General features: G+C 37.2%; 1 protein-coding gene across 6 annotated transcripts in view; it reads right to left on the minus strand.

Moving 5' to 3' along the window:
• abca12 (ATP-binding cassette, sub-family A (ABC1), member 12) overlaps nt 1-15,996 on the minus strand; it is a 68,225-nt gene that overhangs the window by 35,689 nt on the left and 16,540 nt on the right. For all 6 annotated transcript variants that reach the window (XM_051119236.1, XM_051119234.1, XM_051119235.1 and 3 more), the window contains 18 exons: nt 15,282-15,412; nt 15,016-15,158; nt 12,998-13,165; nt 12,655-12,875; nt 9,338-11,752; nt 8,946-9,049; nt 7,623-7,729; nt 7,257-7,465; nt 6,061-6,137; nt 5,784-5,914; nt 5,510-5,677; nt 5,189-5,353; nt 4,902-5,097; nt 4,618-4,757; nt 3,019-3,138; nt 2,819-2,909; nt 955-1,134; nt 397-685 (listed from right to left, as the gene is read on the minus strand). In XM_051119236.1, the coding sequence (XP_050975193.1) occupies nt 397-685; nt 955-1,134; nt 2,819-2,909; nt 3,019-3,138; nt 4,618-4,757; nt 4,902-5,097; nt 5,189-5,353; nt 5,510-5,677; nt 5,784-5,914; nt 6,061-6,137; nt 7,257-7,465; nt 7,623-7,729; nt 8,946-9,049; nt 9,338-11,752; nt 12,655-12,875; nt 12,998-13,165; nt 15,016-15,158; nt 15,282-15,412 (5,055 nt within the window). The remainder of the gene's footprint in view (nt 1-396; nt 686-954; nt 1,135-2,818; nt 2,910-3,018; nt 3,139-4,617; nt 4,758-4,901; nt 5,098-5,188; nt 5,354-5,509; nt 5,678-5,783; nt 5,915-6,060; nt 6,138-7,256; nt 7,466-7,622; nt 7,730-8,945; nt 9,050-9,337; nt 11,753-12,654; nt 12,876-12,997; nt 13,166-15,015; nt 15,159-15,281; nt 15,413-15,996) is intronic.

Genomic DNA, 15,996 nt, shown 5'->3' on the forward strand with positions numbered 1-15,996 from the left:
AATAACCCTTGCACCTATCTTGAAAAAAAAGCTATGTAATTATGATGTTATTTATGTTGATTCTCATACACAGCCAACAGAAAATTCAGTGCCATGACAACAGCTCTGATCCAGCACTTCATCTACGGCGAACCAAAGCCAAACCTAAGCTTACAAAATTGTTTTGCTCCCTTGCAAGCAGCGCTGCTTCATTAAACAAATGCAAATCTAGGATTTTTATGAAACACTAGACATTCATCCTACTAGAGAAATTTCTAATAAACAAAACAGAGCAGATGTTCAGTGTTGGTGTAAACTGTTGATTATTTGTTCAGATGCCACATCTTCAGTGACCATTTCAATCTTCATGCAAGATGCTTAGTGTGTATGCAAGGTTTGTGCTTGTGAGACACTCACTCATCCTTGTAGTAGCAGGGATACGGGAATGCCTGCATCTGGACCGCGGGCCCATCTATGGCTTTACCCGTCTGCATTTCGATGATGGCTCTGTCGATGCTCTCCTGCAGGTACACAAAGCCTCGGCTGTACCGCTGGGTCTTCGTCGCCGACATGAAGGCGTCTTTCACCCAGAAGGGATTCCGCGTGCGGTCGGTGCGCATGACGTTCTCGATGTTCATTCGAATGGTGTAGTCGATGTTCGCGGGAAGGCTGTTGGAGGTCTCCTCGGGAAGTTTGAAAATAATGCCTGTGAAGAGGAGCAGAGCTCATGTGTATAAAAGGGAAGTGATCTGTTGTCATAGTAACCTCAGAGGCCTGCTGTTCCTCGATAACGGCGGAAATCTATATCTCAATGGAATTGAATCGAATTGCATTGAATTACAGGTTTTACAGCCCGATGGCTCTTCAGTGCCTGTGGTGTCCTCAACCGAGAGTATCACCAAACGCATGAGTGGAGTAGTCAGTTGAAGAGGTATCTCCTGATGAGAGTGTGTGTGTGTGTGTGTGTGAACTCACTGGCATAGAGTTCACGGTTTTGAGCCAGTTTCTCCGCCTGATCGTCAAGTTCATCAGTGGAGTTGAAGCCTCGGTAGCGGTCGAAGTTGACGCAGGAGGAAAGGTTCATCATCAGCATGGAGAGGGTGGTGATCTGCTCCATGATAAACTTGTTTTGCTCTAAAAGGACTGTCATGTTTGCTGTAAAGACAGTTAGAAAAACCGTTCAAGCCATTGCAGACGTAGGAGCAATGCATCTCTGGCTCTTGTCGTGAGTTGTCAAGTCCTCGGCTGTAAAACTCTATTTGGACAGAGTTAGTTTTCCCTGAAGAGGTTAGTTAATTTGTGTCTTACAGACTTAGCCCTATTCTTAGAGTAATTATTTCTCAGGGAGACATGATTTCACCGTTTACAAATGGTAGTCTGTGATTTAATTGCCATGTGAATCATCTGGTTTTCTTCCCATTGCTAATGGTTTATAGACAAACTCCAGGGTCTTGTGGTTATTTAATTAGTAAATTTTACAAGTAAAAATTGATATTTAAAACTACTTTTATATATATATAAAACTACTTAATAAATATTTATTTACTAATTAATTTAGTTATTAATTTATAATATTAATACATTTATACATTCGGTAACACTTTACAATAAGGTGTCATTTGTTAACATTAGTTAATGTATTAACTAACATAAATGAACAATACATACAATACAAAATGTATTAATCTTTGTTATTAAAAATACAGTTGTTCATTGTACACGTTAGTTCACTTAATGTTAATAATGCATTAGTAAATGCTGAAATTAACATTAAGATTATTAAATGCTCTAGAAGTATAGTTCAGTATTAGTTTCTGGCAACTAATGAACATTATTGTAAAGTGTTACCATAATTTCTTTTAATATACAATATTATGAACACCACAGTTGTATAATGACTCCTGCCATAATTGAGTAAAACTTTATCATAATTATGGGTTAACATGTTAACATGTTTGCATTGCATTATAATGCAAAACCTTTTCATGATAATGACTTGGTAACTCACAATAATGAGAATTTTCTCATAATAATGACTTATAAAATATTAGAAACGTTTGTGTTATCCCTAGTAAAAACAAATTAATAGATTTAAAATGCAGTCATTTTATACTAAGTATAGTTCTATAGTTTATAATCTATTAACATATTTACTGACATATCATGTTTGACTTGCTGATATAAAATTTTTCATTAAACTTTATTTGGAGTACTACTTGTGCACAATGCACATTTCTTAATATTAAGCCTAAAATATGTTTTAATGTCACTATTTATGAGGATTGTATGATCTTTAAATAACATCTGTCTTTAAATGCAGAATATTAAAAGTTTACCTAAAGTATACTTGCAATAGTTCCACTTTAGCACAATCAAATATACTTAAGTATATCTTTAGTTGGACTTCAGCACTTCTTTTGCCAAATCAAAGTGCATTAAGTATAAAATTAGTTGTTCCAGTTTAGCAGACTGAAAATATAACAGTTTAGTATATTAAAAGTACAGTTGTAAGGTATTTTTATTAAGTACATAATACGTACATGTATTTGTAGTATACTTAGCATGAAATAAATGTATTATAAATAAATTTTAGTATATTTATTTTTCACTAGGGATGTTATATATTTAGAAAAAGACCTAACCTCATCATGACTTCACATTTCATTATAATGCAAAACTTTCTCATCATAATGACTTAGTAAGTCATAATAACAAGAATTTTCTTATAATAATGACTTTGTTTCTCAAATATTACAAACTTTCTGGTTATAATAACACCTTATAATAAAAATGATGCATCACCATGATGCAAGCATTGCATGTAGTGTTGAGAACTTACAGAATTGGTTGAGAGTTGCGCTCATTTGTGTAACATCAATGCCAGTCTGAGTCTGAATGAAGTTTTGGACGAATGGATTGTTCAGAGAATTCTGTGAAGAGTTGTTTAATAAAGAAGTAGTTAATGTGGTAGAGGGCAATAAAAAAATAAATCAAATATAAAATGTTTATTTGATTTTCTCTGGACTTGTTGTATTATACCTGAAGTATCGGCAAGGTTTTTGTCAGGATGCTGGCAGACTGCATGACATACGACGATGACTCTATCCACTCGGATGCATAAAGCTTTAGATCACCAAACTGGTGCAGGGTAGAATTTGACTGCAGGAAAGAAAGACATGTTCTAGACAATTCTACAAGAAAACACAATATTTTGTTTCATGAACTGACAGTCAATCTATATCCGAAAAGGAGAATCCGATATGACACTATGTAGGTCCATATTTGATGACCATATTTGTGCTGCAGCCCATCCCAAGGCAGAAGCGGGATATTCCTATATACTTCATCTTTGCAGGTATCTGATTCTCAAATATGTCTCCTAGCAACTGTGGAGAATAAATGACGTTGTACAATGCTAACTATACAATTTCCAACAGAGAAGGACATTTACCATGTTTTACACACCTGCCTCTGCAAACACTGTTAAACAGGTTTCATCATCTTGTAATGTAGAAACTTTTATTTGATTCAAGTAAACTATACTTTTCCCTTGATGCAAGCTTCCTTTTCAAGGCAGAAAAATGAAATCTTAAACTTTTGAAATAAGAATGTAACATAAAAGAGGCCCAAACTGGATCCAATCACACATTTGCTTTTTATACACTGACGTTCAAATGTTTGAGATCAGTAAGATTTTTAATGTTTTTTTATGTTTGTAATGTTTTTGTAATTTTTTTTTTTTTTTTTTTTTGTAAGGCTACATTTATTTGGTCAAAAATCCAGAAAATTATTTCAATGTAAAATAACTATTTCCCATGTAAATATATTATTTCAAAATGGCATTTCACAGCTGAATTTTCAGCATCATTATTCCAGTCTTCAGTGTCACATGATCCTTCAGACATAATACTAACATGCTGATTTATTATCTTTCAAACAGTTGTGCTGCTTAATATTTTGTTGGAACTTGTGATACTTTTTTTCAGGTTTCTTTATTAAATTTAAAGTTAAAAAGAACAGTATTTATTTAAAGTAGAAATGTTTTGTGACAATATAAACTACCATTTAAAAGTTTGTGGTCAATCATTTTTTATTCTTCCTTTTCTTTGAAAGAAATGAATACTTTTATTCACCAAGGATGTGTTAAACCGATAAAAAGTGATAGAAAAGATTTATTGTTAGGGAAAAAAAAAAAATATATATATATATATATTTATTTTTTTTTTTTTTTTGTATAAATGCTGTTCTTTTTAACTTTTTATTCATCAAAGAATCCTGAAAAAAAATCACCCGTTCAAAAAACATATTAAGCAATGTGTCCAACATTGACAATAAATCAGCAGAAGACTAGAGTAATGGCTGATGAAAATTCAGCTTTACATCACAGGAATAAGTTATATTTTACAATATATTAAAATAGACAATCATTTTTTTAACTGTAATAATATTTCACAATATTACTGTTTTCTTTCTGTAATTTTGATCAAGTAAATGCAGCCTTGATGAGCATGAGAATAATCTTTAAAAAACGTTTAAAATCTTACTGATCCCAAACTTTTGAACGGCTTTGTATGTACAGAAAAATCTAAATCTGTGAAAACTGTAAAACTGGCCTAAATGACAAATATTTATTTGTACCTTTCTCATGATCTCTCTCGTCACTGGTGTGTCTGGTGAGTACAGGATCTGTCCTAACAGCATGGGTTTGAGGAAGGCCCAGGCCACCGCACCGCCTGTAGTGTTCACCATATCCAAGTAGAGGTTCATACAGAAGGGACCTGGACATAAGCAGTATATTAATTAAGCCTGACCACAGCACTTCATCAAACTGAGCTCAATATGCTGTAAGCAGATTCTTGACAGGCCATTATCATAATGCTTTATTGCACATTTAACGGTGTGCTGAGAATATGCGTTCATACTAGCATCGTGTGGGATTTTGAACTTCTTAATCAGCTCTTCTCTCTTGTGGTCCGCCTGGACGGAAGGATCAGTCTCGGTTAAGATAGGAACTTGTGCGATGGCGAACAGCGTCAGGATGCCGTTTTTGCAAAAGGCACGAGCGATGGTATTAAAGGTGGCCTTGCTAGACATTGTGGACCGTTTTCCCCTCACCAGCTGTGGAGAGAGAATACAAAGACGCATTTTATTTAAAAATAAAATTAAACAAATTTTCAAAAATAAATAAACTAAATTAAATTAAATTTACACTGTGGAACTCTTTGTTGGCGACCAGGTTTAGTTCTCCAATGTTTGTCAGGTATTCCTGCAGTTTGTTAATGGCAGGTACCAGTTTGTGCATCATGTCTGTCAAAAACTTGACCATCTGTAGCATGATTCCCACCAAATCCTGAATTTCACTGGACAAAAACAGCTGCAACAAAATGTCACAAGGTTACGACAGACAACACCACTGTAATGTATTTTGCATTGTTTAACAAATTAAAAAAGGATTTATATATATAAAAATATAAAAATAAGTGGCAATATCTGTCTCGTAATGAAATACATTCTGTGCCCAGCTTCTCACCTTGAATAAAGCCACCTTCGGGTCCACATGACGAATGAAGAGAACCGGGATTGTGTACCATTCATGCGACATTGCACAAATGGCGCTGAAGATCTCCTTCCCTGTAGGGTCCAGTTGCAAAGACGAGGGGTCTGAGCACTGGCGCAGGTTTGCCAACCATGCCAAGATCTGTGAAGATGGGAGAAATGACAATAAATACAATACACAACCCTCTGTGAGCAAGCAAAAGGCAACAATGGCAACGAAAATGATGTATGCATGAGTTGTGGCGTACCTGCATGTTGCTGCTGGGTATAGGGTAATCTAACAGAGCCTGAAGTACGTGAGAGGGAAAGCTGGTATAGCGCTCGACATCCTGAACAAACAGAGTGGCATTTTTCAGCAGCTCTGAAACCTTCACTTCAGCTGTCAAAACACAAGACAAAAGACAAGTGAGAGAGCAGACATGCATGCATGGCAAGGTTGAAACAGATTGATTGGACCACTGTCTGAGAGCTGAGGAACACTTGTGCTTCCGCAGTTCTTTTGCTTGAAGCGACAGTGGTACGTACCTGGAGATGTAAAATTGAAATTGAGAGTTTTCAGAGTTGAGACGTTGAAGCCCACAATTTGAGAGAGAACTGATGTCCTTTATAAAAGAGAGAGAGAAGAGAGAGAGATTAAAACCATGAATAGTGTTCCTGGACACAAACTGTTCAAAATGTTTTAACATAATTACATAAATGTGACCCTGGACCACAAAACCAATCATAAGGGTCAGTTTTTTAAATTGCATCTGAAAGCTTTCAATTGATGTATGGTTTGTTAGGATAGGACAATATTTGGCAGAGATACAACTATTTGAAAATCTGTAATCTGAGGGTGCAAAATAATCAAAATATTGAGAAAATCACCTTTAAAGTTGTCTAAATGAAGCATTCATTCTTAGCAATACATATTACTAATCAAAAATTAAGTTTTGATATATTTACGGCAGGAAATTTACAAAATGTCTTCATGGAACATGATCTTTACTTAATATCTTAATGATTTTTGGCATAAAATAAAAATTTATTTTGACCCATACAGTAGCATTTTTTTTTTTTTTTTTCATTTTTTTTTAACATTTCATGATTATATTTTGTACGTCTATTTTAATGGTAACACGTTACAATAAGGATCATTAGTTAACATTAGTTAACTACAAACTAAGAATGAACAATACTTCTACAACATTTACTAATCTTAATAAATATCAGCACTTACTAAGGCATTATTAAAATCTTTGTTAACATTAGTTAATGTACTGTTCACTAACATGAACAAACAATGAACATCTGTATTTTTATTAACAAAGAATTATAAATAGTGTAACAAATTCATTCACACATTGTAAACTGTTGCCATTTTAATAAAAAAGAAATGGAAATATCTGATGAATCTGTGATTTTTTTTAACATATTCATTAGAATATGTTCATATGAAAAATTGGACAACAAGCGGATCGAATCTGATCATTACCTCAGTTTTCTAGGCTTTAAGCTGTGCATGCTAGAGATTGCCACAGTAATAGCAAATGTTGAAAAAGTAGCTTGTTACTGAAAAAGCATTGTTTTTTACCTATATTTTTTAATATGTAGCTACTTAAAACTAACTAAAAATATATAAATTATAACAGCAACATTTATAAGGTTACTCCCCAGCACTATTAAACATACATAATACAATCTACGACAGTAAGGTTAAAGGTCATTATAGAAAGCAGTACCAGTCCACTGCAGTGTTGTATTTGTTAGGGTCTCCAACAAAAGTCTGGAAGATCAGATCATAGACGCTGTTGCTTTGGTTCACAAGGCTGGTTGACAGCACATGGAAGGCCTGGATTGTGGGAACAACAGTGTTGCATAGCACTTTGGGGCCCAGAGGCAGAAACTGGGTGATCATCTGCACAGAAGTCATGTTTTCCAGAGCGCACACCTGCGTTATCAGGAAAGAAGTTGACTTCAGAATAATTTAAATATAGGATACGAGTCTATATGGACTAACAATTTGTCCTTATTGCAGCTTGGTATGGCATGAGTATAACATGACAAGATGTTAAAGTCTTGGTAAAAAAGATGGTAAAAAATCTCACCTTAGTTAACAGGTGATCCAGCAGCATTCCCGAACTCTCATTTGCCCAGTTGGCCGAACCAAATTCAAAGGCAGTATTTAGCACTTCCAGTAGAAGATGCAGATTTTCTGCAGAGAGGCGAGAGAAATGGAAGAGGGAAAACAAAGATCAAGCTTTTGCAGAGCTAAAGTAACTTAAATTCCCTACAGGCATCATTACTTGCACCTAACTCCACTTTCAGGCCAACCTCACAGTGCAGCAGGCAGCAAATGATCTAGTAAAGAATCCCCCTTAGAAAAGAGACATTGAAAGCTTTATGGTGCCGTGCGCTGATTTAGATCTGACAGCTCTTACGTGTGCAACACCTTAAGCAATATAAGGATCAGACACTTATGGGGAAATTAAATGCTCAACAAGACATCAGCTTTATTAAAGAAAATATAAAGCAAACTGAGAGGCTTAAAAAGCGGCTTATCAATGGAAATGAGGAAGTGCTGCAGACAAAGAAACTGAGGAATAAAAACTGTGGATCTCCAGAGGGAACAAAAACGGTGCACTCTGGAGCACAGAAATGATGATATGTTTTAAAGTTAACTCTTGAAAAGAGTAGCTCATCTAGACATGAAAATTATTCACTCAGTACTTTTGACCTGTTATCTTGTAAAAATATCTGCAAAACAAGATGAATTTCTTTCAGAAGAGAAAGTAATACTTGAGCACACAGTATATCTTAATCAGGTTTATTCCTTTCTTGCTTAAAGCACAAACATCACTAAATTTAGTTAAATATATGCCTAAAATAAAAACAATCTGAGTAAATTTAGGGTTTTACAGAAAACTAGAAAGAAAGAGTAAATAATGACCATTTAAATTTTTAGGTGAACTACTTATTTAAATAGACTGGGCTACGTAACGGATAGGAAAAAGAAACATTTGCTATTTTAAAGAGCACAGGCATTGTAAAAGGCTTTCATACTCTGTCTGGCCACATGCCTCCTGGCTGAATATTACAGAAAGTTGACTTCAAACCTGCCATTTACTGCACTGCTATGAAAACCACCAAAACCACCAAAGCAACATACATTATTTAATGTCTACGAGGAATACTAAGAGTAATTTATTCCGAGGGAAAACCTGGAGTCTGCAACATTTACTGTGCACATGCATCTTGTTCTTGAGCTAAATAAATGTAAATTATGCAAAGAAATAATTATGCATTCACACAGCTGAATGCAAAATACTCATATGCGCTACATGCAACTATGGGACTGTAAGATCGTGCAAATAAAACCCTTGAATGAACAGTGTTATAGGTCAGTAGACCTAATGAGATGATTTATGTACCTTGGGATTCGTTGGCCAGACTTCTCATGACGGACATAATAAGAGAAGAATTCTGCAAGTCTTCTGGAAGGCTATTAGCGAGGTTTGTCAACAGCACGGGCAGCCTATGAAAACAGAAAAGTTTAATTAACTAACACAAAAGTTGCTGGTTTAGCTTAATCATAATGTACTACTATGGATTATGATCATTTATTTTCATGACCCCAAGAATGTGTTCTTTTCAGAGTCATAAACTATGTTCCTCTGAAGAAGTAAGCAATTATGCAGGGTGAATGCCATGGTGGCTGGAAAAATGAGAGCAAAGTAATAGCCATGCAATGACCAGGGGAAAAAAAAGGAAAACTGGGCCTTGTTATGCCCAGTCTTGGAAGTACAACCTCAAAGGAACTCACTTGTCGGTCCAGTTAGTGTCATTCATCCCCAGCAGATGGCCGATGTTCATGCTAGAAGCCCCCAGCACTATTTTGGTGAGTTCAGACTCCACACTGCTGCTATTGCCCAGCGAGACAAGATTTTGGATGGTGTGCAGCAGCTGCTGGGTAATATCAGCTACTCGGGTGAGAGGGCTTTGGTCTGCTTGGAAGATCATAAGGATTGTCTTAAGGGTCTGCTCCAGGTCACCTACAATGCTGCTGTAGGAGTCTGCGTTCATCATTGCTAGAAGGTTGTTGACAGAACTGACTACTTGAGATACAGCCCCATTGACATCCCCAAAGGTGTTGGTGTCATTAAGAACAAAAGACATTGTCTCCATTAGGTCGAGCGTGATATTGATGTACGGCCGTCCCTCAACAGGCATTATCGAGTATATGGAAGATGCAACATCACGTAAAGAGTTCAGTGCTTGTGAGACTTGGATAGGGGAACCGGATAACATAAGGCCCTCATAGAGATTCATGGACACTTGATTAGACACGGTCATCAAGATGTAAACAAGGCCATCTGGAGTCATATGCGTGGATGTCGGATCATAAGTAATGTTTAGAGAGCTAAGCAGAGACTCTGTAACCAGCTGGGAGATTTCCGGGAAGTGGGATGCGATGTCTGCAGTGCTGGATACTCTTGAGAGGGCGGTGAATAGAGCCGATTTGACAGCAAAGAGGTACATGTGCGTTTCCTTGGGAAGAACGACAAACATCTGATTGAACGTCTGAGTCAAAAGCATCTCCTTCTCAGCATTGCTGCTCAGGCTATAGTTTGACATGGAGAGGTTGAATAGGATGTGGGTGGCCATGGCACTGCTAAGCATGAGGGGATCGGTGACCTCTTGAAGAGATTGTCCATTTGGAAGAGTTGTGATATTTGAGAGGGCAAAGACTTGGTTTAGGGAGTTAGAAATCATGCTGGTGGACATCATGACTTTTTCTATGTCTCCGGGATATGCCTCGAGCAATGCAAAGGCTTGCAGCATTTGTCCAGATATGTTGAAATACACAGCTACCTCTCCAGAGAGAAGTGAGGCGAAGGCATCTGCAGTTTGATCCACAGCTGCCAAATAGGATGCTACGCTCATCTGCGACCCTGGACTGGAAAACGAGCCAATTATGTTTTGGAGAATGCTAGTGACCTGAGGGCTGATGTCCTTGATTTCCTCAAAGTTCTCGTTAAGGATGCTGTTGAGCGCCGTGAGGAATTGGATTGTGGTGTTGGTGCCATTTCCATTCTGTGAGATGATATTTGACATCGAAGCTTGGAGTTGTTGGGCCATGTGCTCGATTCTTTGAGCAATGTTTAGAGACGGCTGGTCTGATAGCACTATGGCCATGTCAATTGTTCTTCCTAGGCTCTCTGCAAGTTTCTCTACTTTATCAAGGTCTTGTAAGCTCCATCCTTCACTAATGATGTCCATAAACATCTCCAGGAACTGCTGCCCATTGCTAGGGAGTGTCAAGTAGGACAACACTTTCAGAGCTGTGTCAATGGTTTCCTCCTGGCTTGTGTTTCCAGTCGTATCTTTCAGATAACCCTTCAGGATGACACTCAAGTCTGGATTCGCAAAGAAAACATGGATGGTCTCCAGAATTTCAGTTGGGGTGGGTGGAATGGAAAGAACTTTCAACAAGGCTTGGTAGTTGATGTCAAAAAGGTCAAGGAAGTCATCCACGGGCTCTCTCGGCACTTCGCTAGCAACTCTTCTGGTGTTTCTGGTGTGGGACACAAGACCTTGCAGGTTCTGTCCATGAGCAATCTGCATTTGAAGTGGGCTTAGATATTGTTCCACAGGGGCAAAGAGGTCACTGGTTAGCTTCATCTGTTTCAGCATGTACAAAGCATTGCCTGCAATGTCAATAAAGGTTTTTGACAAGCATGATTGTGGCATCTTGGCTAGGGCATCCCTCACTATCTCGTATATCTTACGCAGGATCTCCAAGACAAAATTTATTCCGGTATCTTCAGTAGTGAACAGCCAGTTGAAAAATTCAACAGTTTTCCATAGGGTGCCACTTGTGTCTTCCAAATAAAGAACTTGCTGCATTACTCCATAAAGGACAGGCCAGTCTCCCAGCAATCCCGTACCAATGATTTGCTGGATCACCTCTTTTATTAAACTGTCAACTGTGCTTCCATTGGGGTTCATAAATATGTCTCCACTCAAGATATAATTAATGGTTTCCTTTGTAAAATTCATTCCGGTAAGCGTGATCTCCAGAGCCTGCATGATGATCTGAGGACTTGCAGTTGAATTCTGGAGGAGACTGGGATTTTGTAGGATGACCTCTATAGTTTTTCCAATTGCGCTGACGTATGGCGTCATCCAGGGAGCTTCTGTCTTAATTTGCTCCAGAGCCATTTGTACTGTGGAGAGGCTGAGGAACGAGAGAGAAATTAGCATTGCATGTTCACAAGTAGATAGATTAAATAATGTACTCTTATGCATAAATGTGAAAGATAATGAAGCATTACAGGCCAAGAGACTTAAATGTAGACCTGATGGGACTATTTATGAATCGGCCATGTGAACATAAGACATCTACTTATTTAAAATATTAAAAAGCTGCAAAACATTAGTCCATATTTCCTCTTGATTTTGCTCTCCATTTCAGCGGACACTCACATTATATTAATAGAACTGTATCGTTATAATGGACTTAGAGACAATTTCCATCATGTTCAATGATCTACAGCTGATGCATAAATGTTCCTGCAGTCTGACGTGATTGATTCGCCCAGATATGCGCAAATGCATAATTTGATTCCTATCAGTAGTCAGTTCATTACAGGGATGAGCACATAAAGCAGAATCAATTTAAGAGCAGGGAGATAGAGATAACAGAATAATAGAAACTACTTTATCTGCTCAAACCTGTTTGGAAGCAAAGGAGTCAAACTGAATAAATCAACCTTAATGCAAATTTAATTACTCTTACTTAGTTTGTTTGCATGATTCCAACCCTTGGTCCTTATGGGTATTAACTGCAAATCTCTCAGCAAATTTGAGAAGGTATTTCAGTAATACAATCTCGCTTGTTATAACATTGAGGTATAATGGGTGCGTGAGCGCGGGCAAAATTGCTGCACACTTTTGTTGTTTAGTCAAGCTATTCAGTTTGGTGAAAACCTCAGTAGCGTTTATTTTCATAAAAGACCTTTCACTGTTATAAGACTGCCACTTGTTTGCTGTCATGTAATATGACTTAGGTCATGTATCAGGTCATACATCAGGGTAGGAATATATGTTAGTGCAGAAATGACTCCAGTGCATTAATACCTTTGGTACAGTTGCATCTGGAAGAGCTGGCCATTCCAGTCAGACTGGTTTGTTATTTCTAGCGCTGAGAGGTTGGATAGCATTGAAGTGTAATGCAACAGGACTTCTGTAAGGTGACTGCCAGCAAAGGTAACGTTCATAATTGCTCCATAGAAGGTCTCCAGTGACTCGGCCATCATTTCTGCAGTGGTGTTTATCCACTGAGGTTCCATCGCCATTCCCTGTTTAGAAACACAGAGGAACAAAGTCTAAATCAGTCTTTAGTGCACACTGCCATCTAGTGATGACATATGAAAGTTGCATTTGAGGGCCATATAAAAAAGGGTGGAAATTATTGTCTCACCGTCATATTAAAAGTTGGACCTGGTTTATTGAAGGCTGCTATGACTGGCAGTAGGCTGATGTTACACCACACAGCAACTGTGTCTTCACTTATTCCAGCCCCAGCTCTGACATCCTGCCATATTTGCTGAATGTAGCTGCAGTTCAGGCTCTGACCCTCCAAACCAGCCTGAGGGATGAACATGAACATCGGAAATAACATAATTATCACAGAAGCCTAACACACTGCTGTCTAACAGAAAGATTGCATGAGCAATAGGATGGCTTTTGTACTATTTAATACTGGAGACAAAATGTCTTCACAGTCACAAAGGCAGCTTGTAAGTGAAAAAAAAACAAAAAAAAACAGACATCCTCAGTTAGTCAGGGTGGCAAAAAGTTTGGATCATAGTGTATACACTGGCCCCCAAGGGAAGGGGAGTGGGACCTATCCATGATCTTATTTCATGCCTTGTGAATTTCTTGTGAATTCACTGATACTATCACAGACAAAGCATTCACTAATGCACGCTAGCTAATGTAGACTAGCTGTTTATCTGTGATTAATACACTTTTTGGCACACTCCGTGGGTCTTTTGGGCCAAGGTTGTTGTATTCATTTCAGGAAAAAAAGAACATTTCCTAAATACATTTACTTAATGATGCCTGTGGCTGTTTGGAAACACACAAAAAGCTAATTAACAACTAACACCAGGGTTATAGAAGATTAAATTTTCTCAATGCTTGATCAAAAACAGCATCCCTGTTGAAAAAAACAGCATATGCTTGTTAGTTATGTTTTGAAGCATGGCAGCTGCTTTGAGCTGGTGTAGGCTGGTAATTTGATGGTCCTAAGATGGTCCCAACCTGCCCCGGACCAGCTCATAACCAGCTTAAACCAGCTCATGACCAACTGAGGACCAGCTTAAACTATCTCAAACCATCTGTCATGCTTCAAAACATACCTAACCAGTATATGCTGGGGTTTTTTTCAACAGGGGTGTTATTATAATATCTAGTGCTTACTAATTAAACATTTCAAATTCACATTTTGTGGTTTCAGTTACATCGGATAGGTAGCAATCAGAGTACTCATAAAAAGTTGTCTCATCCTATGAAATTCTGGATTTATGATCAAAACCATGTAATTTAAATTACGCTAGTGAAAAGTAAATTTACTAAAAGGTATTTAAAATATATTTCATGCTACGTATACTACAAATACATGTACATATTATGTACTTAATAAAAATTACCCTGAAATTGTACTTTTAGTATATTAAACTGGTATATATAAAGTCTGCTAAATTGGAACAACTACTTTTGTACTTAATGCATTTTAATTGTATGGAAGTAGTGCTGAGGTCCAACTAAAGATATACTTAAGTATATTTGATTGTGCTAAAGTGGCATTATTGCAAGTATACTTCAGGTACTCTTTAAATATTTAGCATTTAAAGACTAATATTATTCAAAGATTACACAGTCCTCATCAACAGTGACATTTAAACATATTTTAGGCTAAATATTTTAAAACGTGCATTATGAATAAATAGTACTCCAAGTAAAGTTTAATTACAATTTAAATTTCAGTAAGTCTTGAGCGAAATGTAAGTTATGTTAATAGACTTGAACTATACTTAGTATAAAATAAAGACATTTTAAATCTATTACTTTTTTACTAGGGTAGCTACTAAGGGCAACTTTCCATTTTGATGTTACACAGTCATGATTATATAATGTCTCTTTTTCTTCTGCTGTCACTAAGGACTTCAGCTATTTTAAGCTGAAGCCAGAACAAACATACTGCAGGTGTCTGAGAACACAGTATCATGCACATGACTTTGCTATTGATGCGATGTGTGCCGTAAATGAGAACGTCAGTTATTTCTCAACAAGCAAGTGGGATTACATAGAAATTCCAGCTCACCAACCCTCTATTATCTCAGAAAAACCTGCATTCTTTACATTGTTTCAAAAAGGGCTGTATAAGTGTCTTTAACAGTCCACCACATCAGTAGATAGGAATGTTGTTCTAACCTGCAGAGCAGCCTCTGCAGTTGACACAAGGGCCTGTGGCAATCCACCAACAAAGGACTGAGCAGTGAAACTGCTTGTGTTCATAACATGAAAAATGCCTGTCAAAAGGCTGGACAATGGCTGCTGGATGACGTAGAGGAGCTCTGAGGAGAAAAAAAGCACTTGCATTAGACGCATACAGATCTGAAAGATTGTCGGTAAACATGAACACCTACTCCACAACTCCTTTTTAGCTGTATTCAACAGTAAGGCTTTGTATTTCTCACCTGTTTGGGCATTCATTGTGTGAGCACTGTTGACAACAGCTTGTTGAATTGTGGACACGACAGACGGCAATGAATCCCACATAGGTGTACCTTGGAAGGTTGAAAACAGAGCAGCCAACATCTTCTCCAATCTGTTGTTTAACAAACAGTCAGATTAACATTCAAAACTGAGAGACAATAAAGAAATAAATCTGTCTTAATATGCACGCTCATTGGTTTGATTCCCAGGGAATGTATGCATTAAACATTTATATGTAGCTTAAATCCAATGTAAGTCACTTTGGAAAAAGCCATTCTGTCAAATGCATAATATATGTGTGCTTTTTAATAAATTAATGCTTTGGGATTCTGAAGAACCTTCTCCATCCTGACCAATAAGGCAGATTTTAATCAGCTGATTTAATTGGCATCCCATTAAATAACTAAACAGATCAATTTTTCGTATCACACCTACTGATCGTTTGTGCTGAAATCGTGAAGTGACAGACTAATCGACTGCCTCTGACATTTCTGCCTCCACTTTCTTAATTTAAAAGTCATTTAAGTGTAGAAAACCCCCCCTAAACACTTGGTTATAGAATTAACGTGCATAACAATCAGGTTTTGGAATATGTTGCTTCGCACAGACCAAAAAATTCTTTTCAAATGTGAAAAGAACAAAAGCTTGTCAGATTTTCAGCATGAGAACAAATTCAATCACTGCCAAGACCTGGCC

The sequence above is a fragment of the Labeo rohita genome, chromosome 9 (assembly GCF_022985175.1).
Source record: "Labeo rohita strain BAU-BD-2019 chromosome 9, IGBB_LRoh.1.0, whole genome shotgun sequence".
Lineage (NCBI taxonomy): Eukaryota > Metazoa > Chordata > Actinopteri > Cypriniformes > Cyprinidae > Labeo > Labeo rohita.